This window comes from Panulirus ornatus, chromosome 3, assembly GCF_036320965.1.
Source record: "Panulirus ornatus isolate Po-2019 chromosome 3, ASM3632096v1, whole genome shotgun sequence".
Lineage (NCBI taxonomy): Eukaryota > Metazoa > Arthropoda > Malacostraca > Decapoda > Palinuridae > Panulirus > Panulirus ornatus.
The window spans coordinates 461,280-481,351 of record NC_092226.1 but is presented as its reverse complement, the minus strand read 5'-3'; the positions used below and the strand labels follow the sequence as shown (position 1 = coordinate 481,351).

General features: G+C 38.6%; 1 protein-coding gene across 1 annotated transcript in view; it reads left to right on the top strand.

Annotated features, from left to right (window-relative positions):
• Mob3 (MOB kinase activator 3) overlaps window positions 1-20,072 on the top strand; it is a 107,028-nt gene that overhangs the window by 26,571 nt on the left and 60,385 nt on the right. The window contains exon 2 of the mRNA XM_071682661.1: window positions 18,719-18,869. Within this exon, the coding sequence (XP_071538762.1) occupies window positions 18,719-18,869 (151 nt within the window). The remainder of the gene's footprint in view (window positions 1-18,718; window positions 18,870-20,072) is intronic.

The following is a 20,072-nucleotide window of genomic DNA, read 5'->3' as shown; positions in this document are numbered from 1 at the left end:
TGAAATCAAACATGAGGAAACACCAAGACCAAGCAGTCTTGAAGGAAGTATGGGGAAGAGACCAATCAGGAAATACCAGTGGTCATTACTTTAGAAATGCTGTCTGAGATAGTTGAGAAAGAGGCTCTGGAGTCAACATAATTAGAAATGGAAGTTCAGAAGCGTAGGGATCAAGTTAAGGTCATGAAAGATGCCATAAGATGAAAGAGGAACTTAGCTCGAAATATAGCCTTTAGATATGATCAAAAATTTGGTTTAATGGAGAGGATTTGAGGTACATAATCAGAGGAAAAAAGGTGACTTCATCAAAAAGCAAATAAGGTCTGATGGCTGTCTTCAAAATGTCCTAGAGGCTGATCAGCAGGAGGGAAGGAATGAAACATAATGAATGGAACATTCACTTGGGTTGTACTAACAGAGGTAGACAGGGAATTGAATGAAATTGTAGAAAGAATGATATGCACTGTTAGAGATGATGGAAAATTTGGGAAAGTACAGAGCATACAAGACCAGTTCTGAGTAAAAAGGGAAGTTTTAGAGACTATTAGGCTCCATTCATATAAGAAAAGTTAAAGTAGCCTTGCCCACTTTTTTTATACAGAGGCTTGTGATTGGTTGTAAAGTCGATGAATGGTGATAAGTCACATGACAGCTATTTGCATATTGAATGATTTATGCTGTTCATAAAGGTAACCTTGACAGTCATATGGGTACAAATAACTTGTCAGACTCTTCAGCTTTACATAATGATGATAAAATTGTGCATGAAATATATTAAAGATGGCATATTTGTTAAATGATTAGAAACATAAAAAAAGAATTTGTTATCTTATTCCTGCAAAGAAGTCATTGAGGAAACATTGCAAAATTTGTTTCAACCTTTGTTAATAATTTGACAAACATGCTGCCTTTAAGTTGATTGAGTCAAAGTCTTACTATTGCTTTGTAAAACTGAATAATCTGACATGGTGTTTACACTGTGATTGCCATTGTTACCTAAAAATTAGATATGCAAAGAGCCGTATTTTGACTTATCAGCACCCAATGTCTCTACAACCAATCACAATCCTCTGTGTAGAAGTGGTTAGAGCTTATTCAACATTTCTTAAACGAATGGGGTACAGAGATACAGAAATTGACGGTGCATCACTTAAAGATTTAGCTGAAAAGTGGATGGTACCAAGATTAGGAAGATTAATAAAGCGGAAGATTGAAAGATGCATATCACTGATTGCTTTTGGTTTGGAAGAGGCTCATACTTCAGACAGGGAAGAAAGGGGAAAGAAGAAATGCTTATTGAAATTCTTATGTAAGCTGTAGAACTGCCAGACGTACTTCCAGTGAAAAGTGAAAGAAGAAATGGTCATATAATTGAGATATTAAAGGACAATCATCTATGAATACCTCTGACTTGGAGTCAGCTAGGCAGGAGGTACTTAAACATGCAAAGAGCCTTATGAACACGGTGGAATTCAGTATGGGATTGATCAAATATGATATACGAAAGAAAGAAAGCAAGAGAGAAAAGCAAAGAATGTATTCAGAAGGCAAAATACTGGAATTGCTAAGCAAGACAAAAGGTCAGAACAGCCCCAACAGCACCACAGAGAGGGTAGGGGTGTTAGGAGATGGTAATGTTAGATTAGAAGTAATGTATACAAATATTGTTTGATTAGTAGTTATTGAGAAAGAGCTGGAATCCATGGATCGTGTAAGGGAGAGTGACCCTGACGATGTTGGAGTCTTGGAAACAGAGCTTACTAAAGAGATAAAATCCTATCATTTCTGCCCACAGGGGTACATGATATTGACAAAGGAAAGAGATTGCAAAGGAGGGGGAGGAGTGGCCCTCTTAATAAAAGATAGCCTTAAGTTTCAAGAAACAAGGAAGGATGGCCCATTCATACAGCATATAATAGGAAGAGTAACTGCATAGTGGTATTCATATTACATAATCCTACAAAGAATTTGAATGATCCAGAACAAATATACAGCAATACCAATAAAGGAACAATCATAATGGTACATGAAACAGTAAAACAGTCACTTTATAGAAACGGTGAAGTATTGTGAGGGTGATATCAATAATAAGGAGATAGAGTGGGGGAATTTGGATTCTCCTGGTGACTGGAAGTCATTGAGACATGAGGTTTTAAAGTGTTTACTGGAAAATTTCCTATACCAGCATATCTTGGAGGATAGTAGAATGAAAGTGACTGATACACCATAATTGCTAGATCTTATTAGCATGGGTATTGAGAATATCATATATGATAACCTGGTTGGAAAAAGTGATTGTGTAACACTCAAGTTTAACCAGGTGGTAATTGAGGATATGAAGAGAACAGATGTGAGACAAGTGTAAAGAAGAGATATAATCGTGGAAACACTGCAAACTCTCCAATGTCTTTGTTACCTTAGATTAGGAAATTAGTTCAGTAACCAGGAAGCAGGTCTGTGTGGAGAGAGGTTCTGTGAAATTTACAGTGTAGGAGCAGGAACTCGGGTACCTCTTGCCCTCAGTACAGAGGGACTGGTAAAGAATGAGGAAAGAATAGTTTAATAGATGTCAAAAAGCAAAGGAGCTTTGTGTTATGCAGTAGCAAAGAGATAGACAGTGCTCCAGCCATGCAGCATTTGCAGGGTATAAAAGAACTTTGAAAAGAGTATAGTAGGTAAGAAAGGATGAACAAAGAAACCTTGAAGAAAACATTGTGGTACATGGCAGGAGGAAATCTGAAGCTTTTTTGTAAATTCATCAGGAGTCCGTTGTCAGTTAAAGAGCAGCTAATCAGGCTTAGGGATTCAGGGGGTATAATTGTTGAGGATGAAGTAAGGATATGTGAGGAATTGAATAACAATTTCACATATGTTTTCACAGTGGAAGACGCTATAGTTCCAACACTAGTGAGGTAAAATGGCAAGGTTTTAGAAAACATTAAGATACATAGAAAGACATTAAAAGATTACATGAATGTCTTGACCTGTGCAAGGCCCAGTGTCATGATGAAATTTCACTATACGTGCAAAAGATGTGTGCAGATATGTTAGACAAGCCTTTTATAAAACTGCTCAAGATGTTGCTGGAGAGAGGCAAAGTGCCAAGGGAATGGAAAAGAGCAAATGTCATACTGTCGCTAAGATAGGAGACTCGGAAGAAGCACTGAAATACAGACTGGTCTTGATGATGAGTGTGGTCTATTTGAAAGCAAATGGATGACTTTCTGCCGAAGAGAAATTACCTATGTGAGGGAAAGATGCTGTACTGCATGGAAAGCTAATTGACGATCTGGATCACAAGGCAAGAATAAAGGTGAAACTTGTTCAGTGGATAGAAGATTATCCCATTGGAATGGAACAGAGGATGCATGTCACAGGTGCCTTTTTCAGATGGGTCAAGGTGACTAGCAGATTGTCACCGGGTACTGTTCTGGAATCTTTGCTCTTTGTTATCTATGCAAAGGACTTGCCTGAAGGTATGGACTCTTCACCTGTTTGTAGATAATACGGAAGTCATGAGGTAAGTGAAATGTGAGGAGGATTGCATCATCTTACAAGGGGACCTAAACAGACCCCCAAAGATAGTCTGATGCATGTTTGATGATATTCAACTGAAGCATTTATAAAGTAATGAGGTTAGGACAGAGTGAACGAAATCCTTAATATGACTAATACCTAGAAGAATAAGCTTTAGAATTCTATGTGAGGACATGGGAGTTGACAGAGTCATATTAGGAGAATAGTTAAGGAGACAAACTGTCTATTGTCAAATATCAGAATAGCCTTTGAGTCATTGGATAAGGAAATACTTATCAAGCTGTTCATGTACTACTTAAGGCCAAAATTAGAATATGCTTCTGTGGTTTGCTCACCTAGATAAGTACAGAGAGCTAATAGAGAATGTTCAGAGGAGGGCAACAGATAGGGTGCCAGAAATAAGAAAGCTAAGGCACAGGGAATGACCCAATCACAATGTTTGATATTTTAGAACAGGTAGATGATGTGGAGGGTGAACAGTTCTTCAAGAGACATATAGATAGAACAAACAGAGGACATAACATGAAAATAAGTATGAAACTTGTTAAAAAAGCTGTAAAGAAGTACTTTTGTAGTATAATTTTGGTGGATGAATGGATTAGAATGACTGAGGACATAGATGATGCAGACTTCTTACATAGATTTAAGAATGTTCAAGAGATGGTCTCATGAGTGTGAGACTTCCTCCCCATGTAGTACAATAAGTTATTTTATACCATTGAAAAAAGATACAACTGTAAAGAGGGAGCTCCATAGAGAAAATGATAACATGGATTGCGACAACACAGCAGAGTTTCTACTACTATCCTCAAGAGACCACAATTTTGAATTATACTGTCGGTCAGCCTTTGAGTTGGATTTTGATAATCTTTCTACACGCTTTTGAAGTTATGTCAAATGAAGAGCAGGCAGTGTAAGTATAGTTATGTGTATAGGACAGTGCTGTAACTGATGGGTAGTGTAGATACAGCTAGGTGCGTAGGACAGTGCTGTAACGGGTAATGTAGATATAGTTAGGTGTATAGAAGAATTTCTAGTAAGTAATTATTATTTTAGAATCATTGTTAGATATTAAGAATTGAGATTTCTTTGCCCTATGTAGTTGATGGGTACACTTTATGTAACAATGATAGGGGAAATAAAGTAGGAGCTGGTGTCTTGCTTTTTATTAAAGCTATTCATTAAAGTTATTGATAAAGTCTAGTACATTTTTTTATAAACAAAGGTAAATTTCATTGGGCAATAATAGTGGGATTAATTGATAGGAAACAAAGAATGATGATGATTGCATCAGCCTACATGGGAACCTGGACAGACTCCAAAGTTGGTCAGATGAATGGATGATGAAGTTCATCGGACAAAGTGAAAAAAGACCTCATTGTGGTTATTACATTACCTCTTGGAAAATGAATTACAGGAGTCTATATGAGGAGATTATGAGGTCAACATTTTGCCAGATATATTGCATGAACAGCACAGTAGGAGAATGATGAGAGAAACAAACTGTCTTGTGGCAAATATAAGAATTACATTCATATGTATGGACAAGGACATGTTCCTAAAATTTTTCTACCCTCATATTCCCTTTGTGTTGTATAAGGCAACTAAGAGGGATGGTATTAGGGGGCTGGAAATCCTCACCTTCTTGTATCTAGATTTTTTGAAAATGAAACAAAAGAAGGAGTCATGTGAGGAGTATTCATTGCCCTTACCTTGAAGGGTCAGGTTAGGGTGTCTGAACGTTTGTGGATGTAACAATGATGAGAAAAAAGGGGGAGGTAGTATGGCTGAGGAAAGGGACCTGGATGTTTTAGTTCTGAGTGAAAGAAGTTCAAGGGCAAATGGGAAAAATGATTTGGGAATGTTTTAGGTGGTAAAGTCAGGGCTTGATGTGAGGGTGGAGCTAAGAAGGGGTAACACTACTGCTGAAGCAGGAGTTGTAGGAATGTATGAAAGAGCATAAGGAAGTAACCTCCAGATTGATGTGGGTGAGAGTGTATGTGAATTATGAGAGACGTGATTATTAGTGCTTATACACCTGGGTATGTTTGAAGGAATAGTGGTTCCAACAATGTTGTATGGTTGCGAGGCATGGGCTATGGATAGAGTTGTGCGCAGGAGGGTGGATGTGCTGGAAATGAGATGTTTGAGGACAATATGTGGTGTGAGGTGGTTTGATCGAGTAAGTAATGTAAGGGTAAGAGAGATGTGCGGAAATAAAAAGAGTGTGTTGAGAGAGCAGAAGAGGGTGTTTTGAAATGGTTTGGGCACATGGAGAGAATGAGTGAGGAAAGATTGACCAAGAGGATATATGTGTCGGAGGTGGAGGAAACGAGGAGAAGTGGGAGACCAAATTGGAGGTGGAAAGATGGAGTGAAAAAGGTTTTGAGTGATCGGGGCCTGAACATGCAGGAGGGTTAAAGGCGGGCAAGGAATAGAGTGAATTTTGATCAATGCAGTATACCGGGGTTGACGTGCTGTCAATGGATTGAATCAGGGCATGTGAAACGTCTGGGGTAAACCATGGAAAGTTGTGTGGGGCCTGGATGTGGAAAGGGAGCTGTGGTTTCGGTGCATTATTACATGACAGCTAGAGACTGAGTGTGAACGAATGGGGCCTTTGTTGTCTTTTCCTAGTGCTACCTCGCACACATGAGGGGGGAGGGGGATGTTATTCCATGTGTGGCGAGGTGGCGATGGGAATAAATAAGGGCAGACAGTATGAATTATGTACATGTGTATATATGTATATGTCTGTGTGTGTATATATATATGTGTACATTGAGATGTATAGGTATGTATATTTGCGTGTGTGGAAGTGTATGTATATACATGTGTATGTGGGTGGGTTGGGCCATTTCTTTCATGTTTCCTTGCGCTACCTCGCAAACGCGGGAGACAGCGACAAAGCAAAATGATAGATAAAACACCTGGCCAGGAAAAGGTCAACAAAGAGAGGCAAGTGTTTTAGGAGCAGCTGAGTGAGTGTGTCAGCAGTTTTGATGCAAGAAATCAGGTGTTAGTCTTGGATGATTTAAATGCAAAAGTTAGTAATGTGGCAGTTGAGGGTATAATTGGAGAACATGGGTATTCATTTATGTGAATGGTTAACAGTTTGTGGAGATCCATGCTGAAAAATTGAGAGGTGATTAGGAATATCTGATTTAATATTAGGACCATAGGGAATGGTTGAACTCCTCCCATATTGACTATGGGGGGGGATTGAAGCCCTCACATTCTTTATTGTCAGTGATCTTGATTAAATTACTAACCTCTCCACCTATATCTCTAAATGATGTGATTACTTTTCTTAGATCCTGGATCTGTTTTTCACCTCTAATCCTTCACACTGCATTATCACAATCCCACCCCAATAGGTTCACTAGACCACACTCTCATAAAACTGTATATTTTAATGGCATCTTCCCCTTCAGTATCCCCTTCTAAAAATTGATTTTGGCACTGCCACAAGCTGAGTGCAATGACTTACAAAAATTCTTTTCTGACTTCTTTGGGTAAACTACTGTCTCTTATGTGATGATGCTTCTGTCTTGCAAAATGCATCGCAGAGTATTTGTTGTGATAATGGAAGCATTTATCACCACTTCCTCCAAGATGACGACTTTCTCCAATCCATGGTTCTTCTCAGGCCATTTTAGCAAGGGATCAGCCATATCGGGCCTAGAAAACTCTCCTTCATTCGACTCCCATTCAGCATTCATCACTGCTGACAGTTATTGCAAGTACATTACCATTTCTTATTCATCCAATGATAGGTCTTTGTGGCTTTCAGCTAGGGACATCCAACAACATATGTCATTCAACCTTTCCTTCTTTTTTCTGTTCTGACAATACTATTGCTGTCTCTCTTGTAGACAAGGCAACTGTCTTTGGTTCTCATTGCTCCTCTAATTTGGATGACTCTAACATTCCTTCTCCCTCAGATGCTTCCCATATCCCCTCGTTAGTAATCTCCTTTTACACTCACTTGATCTGCATTTCTTCTTGACATGACTTCCTAGATAAACTCAGACTTGGACAAGGTGTATCAATAGGGTAGACGAAATCTTGTAAGTTTATTGCCTCCAAGACCCAGTCTCTGCCCATCTCTCTGTCAAAAATTTCTCACAACTTTCCTCTCTTCTTTGGTTTATCTGTAATTCCACCTCTTAACTCACTTAACGTACTTTGTATTATTGTAACATCCACACTATCTTAGAAACTTCGCATTATTAAAATAGTAGTCTTGTCTTTAAGAAACTGGGAGTTCTGTTTAGATCTTGAACTTTTTTCCTTTGAACAGTTTCTCCATTTATACAAAAGAATGACACCTTGGAAGAGTTTGTAGCAGTTAGTACAAAACTTTATAGGGTTGCCAGAGGTGGGATTGATCTGTCCTTGTATAGAGTACTACTTTCACATTTGAGGTGTTCTAGCTTTGACAAAGTTGTGTCCAAAGTAGTCCGAATTATTAACTCTCCTAGGCTAACTTCAAAATTTGACCCTCTTTCCCTATGCCACAATGTTAGTACACTTTCCTTCTTAAGGTATTACTCTGGTTTTTGCTTCCAGAGCTAGTGAGACTATGCAATACTTGGCAAGCTGCTGCTTCACATGATTATTGAGGCCATTGGCAACTCAAGGAAGGGCTGTTTTGATAACTACCCTACACCAAGAAGCTTTGGAATTCTCTACCCTTTTATGCATTTTCCGTTAACTATGACCTGGCAATTTTTACATGACAGGTTTTTCACTTTCCGAATTTGTAAATTCTTTTCCTCATCTTCTCTTCTTCCCTTTCATTAACCTTTTTATATTTCACTTAAGGCCTGGCCTTGATGTGGACTTTTGTCCATTACTGGAGCTTCCAATGTAAAAAAGAAAAAAAGAGAAAAAAAGACATGCAAAAGTGTGTGTATATTTGAGTAGGAAAGACAGTATGTGGGGAAAGACAGTATGTGGCATTATTGGATTGCATACTGATTGTTAGGTATGCAAAAAAGAGACTATTCAATGTGAGTATGCAGAGAGGAGCAGCTGGTGTGATGTCTGATCATTACCAGGTAGAGGCAAGGTTGAAGAATTGTTGAGGTTTTTTGAAAAAGAGAAAATGATATGAATGTGGTGAGGATGGTGAAAGTAAGTGAGCTTGGAAAAGAGACTTGTCTTAGGAAATAGATTGTAGAATAACTAAAGGGGAGTGGAAACATAGCTAGAGGAGTGGGTGAGGAATTGGAGGTATTTAGGGAAGTAGTGATGGCATGTGTGAGATAAGTAGGTGGCATGCAGAAAGTTGGAGGTGGGCAGGTGAGAAAGGATAGGAATAGCTAGGGGGGATGACGAAGTGAATTTACTTGTGAATAAGAAAAAAGAAATATGTGGGTTGTACTTACAGGGAATGATTGGGAAATGTATTAGAGGAAATGCCAGAAGGTCAAGAGGTAGGTGCAAGAGCTGAAAGAGGACAAATGAAAGTTAGGGTTAGCAAGGGTTATTAGAGTGAGAAAAATAAGTGAACAAACGGGAACATTGGAGAATGTGGCAAATGGGGAAGTGGTAACAGGTAATGATGAGGTGAAGAGGAGATGTAGACATCATTTTGAATGATTGTTGAATAAGTTGGATAATAGGTTGGCACATGTATGAATTTTGGATCAAAGTATGTGAAGTGAGAGAGTCATGGCAAGTGGTTTAGTGAAGATAGAAATGTGGCAAGGTAATTGGAGTGGATGGTATTGGAGTTGAATTAGGAATAGGGCAGCGAGTGTTCTTAATTGATTAGTTAGGGTTTTCAGTGTATGTATTCATCATGGTATCTAAATTAAGAGAAATAACCTACAATGAGAGGCTGAGGGCCACAGAGCTGTCCACCATGAAGAAGAGAGACAGGAGTTATTTAATGATATTGACTCGGAAAGATTTTTTGAAGAGGCAGCACCAAAAAGCTGAGAGTAAAGCTTGTTAGCAGGAATGAAGGGTTAGTCTTAGGGTGGTGGATGGCTAGAATAAATTAACCAGTGAGGCAGTGAATGTTGGTAGTTTACAAAGGTTTAAAAGACAGAGCCTTACAAGTATATTTTCTTATGTTGGATACTTCAGTCACTGACAAAATTCCACTTCAAGGCTGAACCTTAATTGAAATATAGAGAGGTTAATGAAAGTGAAAAAGAAAGAGATGAGGGGAAAAAGGAAGAGACAAGGGAAAGTAGAAATAATTGATTACAAATAGATCATTTTAGGCTCCTGGCACAGGCACCAGAGGTAGACAAAAGACTTCATGACCAAATGACGGAAATCTGTAATGAACTCAATTTTATCACAGTGGAAAATTTTAACATACCATTGTACAAGTGGGGAGAATCTTTTTCCAGTAGCAAGGGGGTATGGGCTTTTCCTAGATTTGCTTGATAGTGCCCTAATACAATTGGTTGAGAAACTTCCTTGCAACAAGAACATACCAGATTTAATTCAGTCTACAAATGAAGATTTCATTAATAAAGTTGAAGTTGGAGAAAGTTTGGTACAAGCCATCACTGGAAAATTACTTTTGAGGTACCTTTTGACATTGCTGAAAATGCTGGTTAACATGAAAAAAAATACCTGCTTTTAAACTTGCAAATTTTAATCAGCTTCACATTTCTCATGACAGACAAACCTGGGATGCTATGATTTATGAAAACAGTATTGACATAACTTTGGGAAACTTGAAAAAACTATGAAGGTAGTGGAGGGAACATATGCACTAGTGTATAGAGTAAAGTCTTTTCTCAAGTGAAGCTGAAATGGTGCAATGATAAAGAAGTGTCTGTTGTCAAAGAATCAGCACATCAGAAACTCATAGATACCATTATATAACATAATTGAGCAAATTATATAAATCTGCATAAAGTAACTCACATCAAAGTAAAAGTCGACATGGATTGCATGTTGCTGAAAAGAGCAAAAGAGACCCTTAGGGGTTTTATGGTTATGTTAAAAGAGTCATTATCAAATCAAGTAGTACATTAATTACAGAGAATTTTGACTTTGTTCAAAACATTGAAGACATGGCAAAGATTTTGAATGATGCTTTTGCGTCTGTATTTACAGTTGAAGACTCATGTCCTGAATTCAGTTTTATTGCTTAGAGAGGAAAACTTTTGCGATGTATTGACATGAGTTGAAGATGTACTGCAGGTATCAGAACTAAATGAAATGAAAATGAATAATACAACAGGCCCAGAATAGTTTTATATATTTGTTTACTTATTGGGGATAGGGGAGAAAGAATACTTCTCACGTAGTCCCTGCATGTTGTAGAAGGTTACTAAAAGGGGTGGGAGCAGTGGTCTGGAAATCCTCCACTCCTGTTTTACTTTTTTGAAAGAAGGAACAGAGATGCAAGCCAAGTGAGGATTTTTACCTCCGAGGCTCAGTGATCTGTTCTTAATGCTACCTTGCTAATGCAGTTAATGGTGAATATTTATGAAGGAATAGTGGTTCCAACAATGTTGTATGGTTGTGAGGCGTGGGCTATGGATAGAGTTGTGCGCAGGAGGATGGATGTGCTGGAAATGAGATGTTTGAGGACAATGTGTGGTGTGAGGTGGTTTGATCGAGTAAGTAACGTAAGGGTAAGAGAGATGTGTGGAAATAAAAAGGGCGTGGTTGAGAGAGCAGAAGAGGGTGTTTTGAAATGGTTTGGGCACATGGAGAGAATGAGTGAGGAAAGATTGACCAAGAGGATATATGTGTCGGAGGTGGAGGGAACAAGGAGAAGTGGGAGACCAAATTGGAGGTGGAAAGATGGAGTGAAAAAGATTTTGTGTGATCGGGGCCTGAACATGCAGGAGGGTGAAAGGAGGGCAAGGAATAGAGTGAATTGGAGCGATGTGGTATACCGGGGTTGACGTGCTGTCAGTGGATTGAATCAAGGCTTGTGAAGCGTCTGGGGTAAACCATGGAAAGCTGTGTAGGTATGTATATTTGCGTGTGTGGACGTATGTATATACATGTGTATGGGGGTGGGTTGGGCCATTTCTTTCGTCTGTTTCCTTGCGCTACCTCGCAAACGTGGGAGACAGTGACAAAAAAAAAGAAAAAAAAAAGTTTTATATATGGACTGTGAAATCAGTGAAAAAGGAGAGAGTTATTTCCTTGACTGCTCTTTTCAATAAATCACTTTTTACAAGAAAAGTTCCAGAGGAATGGAAGCTTGCTAATGTAACACCAGTACTCGGCATAGGTAATAAATCACAGCCCGGAAATTGTAGTCCCATTAGCTTCACATCTGTAGTTGGAGAATCATTTGGGAGAAGATTGCAAACTATGTAGAAACCATCACTTAACAATTCTCAGTATGATTTTTGACAAGCTGCTTGATGTCTTTTTTGATGTAATCAACATGTATGATGAAATTAAAGTCCCTCACCACAGGTTATCAACCTAAGTCACATGATATAGATGGGGTTGTACTCCAGTGGTTTGGAAATTGGTTGAATGGCTGTTAAGAAAGAGTAGTGATTAATGATGGTCAAGCCTCAGAATGGTTAGATGTAATAAGTGATATGCCACTAGGTTCAGTCTTAGAACTGGCTTTTATATGTGTTAATGATATTGATAATGGACTACATTGTAAGATATCAAAATTTGCTTATGAGGCTAAGTTGGGAAGTAAATTATAACAGAAATTGAATGTCTGTGGCATCAAATATACACAGACACTCTGAATGACTGGATTCATAGGTGGCAAGTGAAATTTGATATCAGTAAGTGCAAAGTATTACCTAGAGGTAGTAAAAAGAAAAAATCAAGCTACATTATAAATTCTGTTGATCTACCAAATGCAAATGAAAATGACTTGGATGTAATAATCTCTGGTGTTGTAAAGCCAGGTAAGCAGTGTACAGAAGCAGTTAAAAGGTGAACATAATTCTTGGATTTTTCTCTAGGGTTATTGAATCTCTGAGCCCAGGGAAATTATCATTACTCTTTACAAGGCATTGGTGTGTCCCCAGCTTGTATGTTGTGTTCAGTTTTTGTAACCCTACTTGAAAAAGCATAAAGAATGGAAAGAGTCCAGTGCTGAGCTACCAAGATGATCCCCTGACTGAGAAAAAAATCTTATGAAAACCAATTAAATGAGTTAAATCTGTTTAGCTTAGAAAGTAAGGGTTTAAGAGATGATTTGATATAGGTAGTCAGAATTTTTAATGGCTTCAATAATCGTGATATCACAATCTACTTAAGAACAAAATCATCTGATATAACATATAGTAATTGATACAGACTCATGGGCAAACATTCTACTTCTAATGAAGCAAAGTTTATATATGGAATGATTTTTGGTTGAAAGCAGTGCCATAGGTATGTTTAAGAATTGATAAGTTCATTGCTTCAAATCAATGACTGACAATAATTTGCCTTCTTAGATACATGAAAAATTTAGAGTAATTTTCTCTTTGAAATAACCATATGTCTTTCTACTCCTCCCACACTCATCTGTGTGTTTCAGATTTTCTAATTCACAAGCAACCTTGAAAGGATGCAGTGGTTCTTTGCTGTTTGAATTCTTTTGTATTTCTCTTCCTTTGTATAACATACGTGGTATGATATAATATAGCGGTACGGTCTGCACAGTTGTTAGAGAAAGGATGAAGGTACATTTATTGGGGGGGGGGTGGACCTTTTGATATGCATTCAGTAATGACATCACTATTATTTTATTTACTTATGATACTTTGTCACTGTCTCCTGCATTAGTGAGGTAGCCCAAGGAGACAGACGAAAGAATGGCCCAACCCACCCACATACACATGTATATACATACACGTCCACACATGCACATATACATACCTATACATCTCAGTGTATACATATATATATATTCAAACACAGACATATATACACATGTACATAATTCATACTATCTGCCCTTATTTATTCCCGTTGCCACCCCACAACGCATGAAATGACTACCCCCTCCCCCCACATGTGTATGAGGTAGCGCTAGGAAAAGACAACAAAGGCCACATTCGTTCACACACAGTCTCTAGCTGCCATGTATAATGCACTGAAACCACAGCTCCCTTTCCACATCCAGGCCCCACAAAACTTTACATCGTTTACCCCAGACACTTCACTTGCCCTGGTTCAATCCATTGACAGCATGTCGACCCCGGTATACCACATCATTCCAATTCACTCTATTCCTTGCATGCCTTTCACCCTCTTGCATGTTCAGGCCCCGATCACTCAAATCTTTTTCACTCCATCTTTCCACCTCCAATTTGGTCTCCCACCTCTCGTCGTTCCCTCCACCTCTGACACATATATCCTCTTGGTCAATCTTTTCTCACTCATTCTCTCCATGTGCCCAAACCATTTCAAAACACCCTCTTCTGCTCTCTCAACCACACTCTTTTTATTACCACACATCTCTCTTACCCTATTATTACTTACTTGATCAAACCACCTCACACCACATATTGTCCTCAAACATCTCATTTCCAGCACATCCACCCTCCTCCTCACAACTCTATCTATAGCCCATGTCTTGCAACCATATAACATTGTTGGAACCACTATTCCCTCAAGCATACCCATTTTTGCTTTCCGAGATAACGTTCTTGCCTTCCACACATTCTTCAAGGTTCCCAGAACTTTCGCCTCCTCCCCCACCCTATGACTCGCTTCTGCTTCCATGGTTCCATCCGCTGCCAAATCCACTCTCAGATATTTAAAACACTTCACCTCCTCCAGTTTTTCTCCATTCAAACTTACCTCCCAGTTGACTTGTCCCTCAACCCTACTGTACCTAATAACCTTGCTTTTATTCACATTTTCTCTCAGCTTTCTTCTTTCACACACTTTACCAAACTCAGTCACCAGCTTCTGCAGTTTCTCACCCGGATCAGCCACCAGCACTGTATCATCAGCGAACAACAACTGACTCACTTCCCAAGCTCTCTCATCCACAACAGACTGCATACTTGCCCCTCTTTCCAAAACTCTTGCATTCACCTCCCTAACAACCCCATCCATAAACATTAAAAAACCATGGAGACATCACGCACCCCTGCTGCAAACCAACATTCACTGAGAACCAATCACTCTTCTCTCTTCCTACACATACACATGCCTTACATCAATAAAACTTTTCACCACTTTTAACAGCTTGCCTCCCTCACCATATATTCTTAATACCTTCCACAGAGCATCTCTATCAACTCTATCATATGCCTTGTCCAGATCCATAAATGCTACATACAAATCCATTTGCTTTTCTAAGTATTTCTCACTTACATTCTTCAAAGCAAACACCTGATCCACATATCCTCTACCACTTCTGAAACCACACTGCTCTTCCCCAATCTGATGCTCTGTACATGCCTTCACCCTCTAAATCAATACTTTCCCATATAATTTCCCAGGAATACTCAACAAACTTATACCTCTGTGATTTGAGCACTCACCCTTATCCCCTTTGCCTTTGTACAATGGCACTATGCAAGCATTCTGCCAATCCTCAGGCACCTCACCATGAGTCATGCATACATTAAATAACCTTACCAATCAGTCAAAAAAACAGTCACCCCCTATTTTAATAAATTCCACCGCAGTACCATCCAAACCCGCTGCCTTGCCGGCTTTCATCTTCCGCAAAGCTTTTACTACCTCTTCTCTGTTTACCAAATCATTTTTCCTAACCCTCTCACTTTGCACACCACCTCGACCAAAACACCTTATATCTACCACTCTATCATCAAACACACTCAACAAACCTTCAAAATACTCCATCTCCTCACATCACCACTACTTGTTATCACCTCCCCATTAGCCCCCTTCACTGAAGTTCCCATTTGCTCCCTTGTCTTACGCACTTTATTTACCTCCGTCCAAAACAACTTTTTATTCTCCCTAAGATTTAATGATACTCTCTCACCCCAACTCTCATTTGCCCTCTTTTTCACCTCTTGCACCTTTCTCTTGACCTCCTGCCTATTTCTTTTATACATCTCCCAGTCATTTGCATTATTTTCTAGCAAAAATTGTCCAAATGCCTCTCTCTTCTCTTTCACTAATAATCTTACCTCTTCATCCCACCACTCACTACCTTTTCTAATCTGCCCACCTCCCACGCTTCTCATGCCAGAAGCATCTTTTGTGCAAGCCATCACTGCTTTCATAAACACTGAAAGAATACTAGTATGTCAAAGTGTGTTTTGGGTGAGAGAAGGCTGGCAGGCTACATAAGTTTTGCATCACCACACCCTGCCTCCTCTACATGGGTAGTCCCCCTTCATCTTAACCTTGAAGATTCCTAAAAGTTTTTTTTTTTTAATCACCGTTTACCTTTGTTTATTTTCCAGTTTGGAAGCCATGTGGTGGAGGGTTGATTCTTTCAGTACTCTCCTCATTGATTATGGCAGCTGTGAATGATTAGTGAGCAGTTTCAGCTGCTCTTATGTACCTCAACCCTTTTTTCCACCAAACCCACTTCACTGTATAGGTGTTTGCTTTATTTTTTTTTTGGTTGTTTTCTGATTTAATTTTCAAGACATTTTTTAAAAGTATGAGCTTCATAGAGGGGGAATAATGCTTAAGGTAGAGAATGAAACAGTGTTGGTTGTGTAGCAACGATACTGCTGCTACCTTGTATGTGGAATCCTAGGGTAGCAGTTGACTGGTCAAAAGCCTCATACTTCTGGTTTCTTTCTCCAGTGTCTTTAGTTGATATCGGGTAGGTAGATAGCTCCCACAATTTTGACTTAGGGGAAGAGGAGTGTCTGTGTACTGAAATTGTCATTTTCTTTTGGAACTAGAAACCTTGGGAACTTTGCAGATGAAAATATCCAATTCTAATCATAGTAAGATGTTTGATTCTTTGGCCCACACTTTACGTTGATAGAGGACAGTTCTTTTTGAGGAAACAGGATACCTTCCCACTTCAGTTCTTTTTGAGGAAACAGGATACCTTCCCGCTTCAGCCTGAATTGGAACTTTTCTAGTCTTAGAACTGTTAAGAGTCTATTTTTTTGACAGTGTAGCTCCTCAACGTTGTTTAATGAAAACTTTTTCTCATAGCCTTAGGCTCAGGAAAGAGTAGTGACTTACACACTTGTGCAAACACATGAATCTTCTTGCTTGTTGATGAGCTTTTATGGGTTGTGATAATCCAGTCCTCAGGTAAGATGAAAAAAGATTACCCACTCTTAGAAAATTTCATTGAGACAATATCATTTCTTGTACTAAAAGAAATTATTTCAAGATTTATTTTGGGGGTATTTGGGGATTTTATTACTATTTACTGGGGAAATCAGCTGTGTAGATATCATGGTTTTGTTCTTTGAGGAGATCAAAAGAAGGGACCTTTTAGCATTCATCTTCCATCTCCATTAAACAGTACCCTACTTTAGACTTTGTTGATCTTCCTTGGGTAGCTGTAGGGTATTTTCTTCTCCCCAGTGTTGATTCCCAGTTTTCAAATTCACCAGTGGCAGTAACTGAATTATGATTTTTGGTTTCTCAAAAAGCCTTTTTCTCTAATCCTCCTCTTTCATTTCGGTATGCTATCATTTGCTCACAGGATTTAGGAGGAGACATATGTAGGTTTTGAAATTTGAATTGCTTTCTTTCCAAGCTGGTGTTCCACAAGTAATTTTCTTTATTTTCTTTGTCCTTTCCAGCCTTTCTATCCTTTCCTTCAAAACACTTTTTTCTGTGCCTTTGGTGACTGCCATTGGTTGGCACCATGACCAAGTGATAAGTGAGCTCTCTTGAATCAAGAGAGGGCAACCTAATTTGAGTAAATATGCTTTGGTCATTAGTGATTCAACTGAAAAGGGTGTTTGAAAGAGAGTTTTAGCACTAATTTTATGCATTTGGAGTGATTGAAACTTTGATAATCCCAAGGATTATTTTGTTTGCTTGTAGGACATCATCTCAGACTGAAAAGATTTTTCTAGTTTCCAAAATCCTACGTGTTTCATGACATGAAGTTTTTTTTTTATCATTGATGCTTACGATACTAGATAAAGTTTCTTATGGTTGTTATCTTTATTTTTTAGATTTCAAAAATATAGGAACTTCAATCTAAAATTTTGATTTGACAATGCATTATATTCACAATTCAGTCACCAGTTTTTCTTCTTCAGAATTGTTCCACATTTTTGGTGCAGTGCAGCACCAGCTTGTTCGATTTGAAAAAAATCCAGCTTATCCTCAGTTTCATTAATCAGATTTATTCCATCCTTTCTCTCTCAGGAAGTTTAATTTTTCATTTTGCTGGAACTGAGTGATGTGGAGATATCTGTATGTGTATGTTATTGTTTCTATTGTAATGTGTTCAGAGTTATGTTTACATTGTCCAGTGCATGATGATGGTGGAAGGCTGCCTAATTTATATTTCCATAGTCATGAATGAATTGTCCCTTCTTAATTATTTTATGTATTTGCATTGCAATGCTGTGGCAAATATGTTTTACATTGTGCACATTCGCTTTGGATATGGGTTTTGGTATATGCATGCTCTTATTAGTGCAAATGAAATGCTCTAGTAATGTAAAGGTTACGGTTGACACTTGGTCTGCATTACCTCTCCACTGTAAGCAGTTACTTTTGTCGGCCGACCACTTGCATATATGACAGAAATGAAAATAACATGTGATACTTGTTGTTTTCCTTTGAGTTGGATCACAACTGCCTGGACAAGCATGCCTTAGCTGAATCAGATGCCCCTGTATGAGTGTGATCAACTCTGAACATTCTTTAGTGAGCAACATTCTCCCCCCCAATCAGCTTTGCCTGATTTTAGGTCTTATCCCTTCTCCTGGAGTGCAGAAGTTGGGAAGCTACTCATGTGTGGTGTCTCCCACAATACCATTATTGCAACTGCAAGACTGTTACTAGTCTGAAGGAGTAATACAGTATCTAAGTTTCACTTGTTCTTTGCTGTAGAATAGTTTCAGTTTCTCATTTTTGATTTTTTGTATGTATATCAGATTCTCATGTCAGATTTTGTGATATTTTATGATATATGTTTAGCTTTATCTTTGGGTTAATATTGCTTGCTTTCTATTCTTGCAATTCATGAAAAAATAATTGTGCATTAACTTTCAAAAGTATATTGATACATCTCACTTCATAGCATGCCAGTTGCTTTTCAGAGAGTTTGAAATTTACCTGAAAGAATTTATTGCAGACTTTCCGACCCAAAAAGAAGTTTGAACCAGGCACTCTAAAGTACTCTCTACACAAACAAGCACAGGCATCCTTAAACTCTGGTATCAACCTCCGAAGTGTAGTTTCCCTGCCTCCAGGAGAGGACCTCAATGATTGGATTGCTGTTCATGGTGAGCTGTGTTTCATTTGATGATAAAATTTACATTATCTACTTGCCTTTTATGAATCTCTTAATGTCTCATTCTTCAAATTTTTTGATCCTCGGGAGATGAGAAAGAATACTTCCCACATATTTTCTGCATGTCATAGAATGCAACAAATGGTATGAATGAAGGATCAGGAAACCCTCCTGTCCTTGTACAGGTTGAACCTCTTTCATCCAGCAACCTTGGAACCTGGCTGTTGCCAGACCACAGAAAATGACGGAAAACAGATGTTGACCCCGAAGGGAACCCCCTATGTAACATGTTCCCATCCCTTAGTCTTGCCAGCTTATTCCACACATATATATTGCTGTGTTATCAAAGGTAGAACAAAGCTTAAGATAGGAAATAATACAACCAATAGATCTGTCAAACAAGGGTTTTATTGTTACATCAGTTTACATCAGAAGTATCCCCAGATGGACAATCCTCAGTATCTTGGGCAAGGGGTTTTTGTGGCATATGACACCAATATAGGGCTGACTTGTTAGCTTCATACACTTGTTCTGAAGCTAAGTTTTCCGCTGCCACTAACTGTACAAAGTCATCCACAAATTTTGTCTCAGCTTTGTGATGGATAGTTAATGTAATGAATGACCATATGTTGGTAGTTGGCTTTGGTCAACTCTTGTTACTATTGTTGTTTTATTGTTATTGTTAAGGCAGCCAGCCTGTGCTGTGTCAGTCCCAGCCTGGCAGCTGGCTCATACACTCTCTCTTGCCCTGTATGTATTGTTGTTTAATAGAAAATTGGCGGTTTTATCAATTCTTTTAATATGACCTTACACTACAAGCTTCCATATCAGCACCACGCTTTTCTCCGTACACACCATATGCTGAAATTCCATGTCTCCACTTAAACTTGTGTAACCATCCTTGTGAATATTCAGAGTCATAGTTTAGCTTTAGTTCTCTATGAAAAACTTTGGCCTACTTGATAAGCATTCCCCCAGAAATGCTTACACGTTCATTATGTTGGAGCTTAAACCACTTTACAAGTGCACCGTCTAATTCTGTACTCCTGGCATCTTTCAAAGTTTTCCGCAACTTTAAACTTTTCTAGCTTTCATTTTCAGCAAAAAACTGAATTGTAAGAAATAACAGGACTGTTAAATAGATCAGCTGCAGTGTAAACAGATTTGGTGTCTTAGCACTGCTAACAGTGATGCC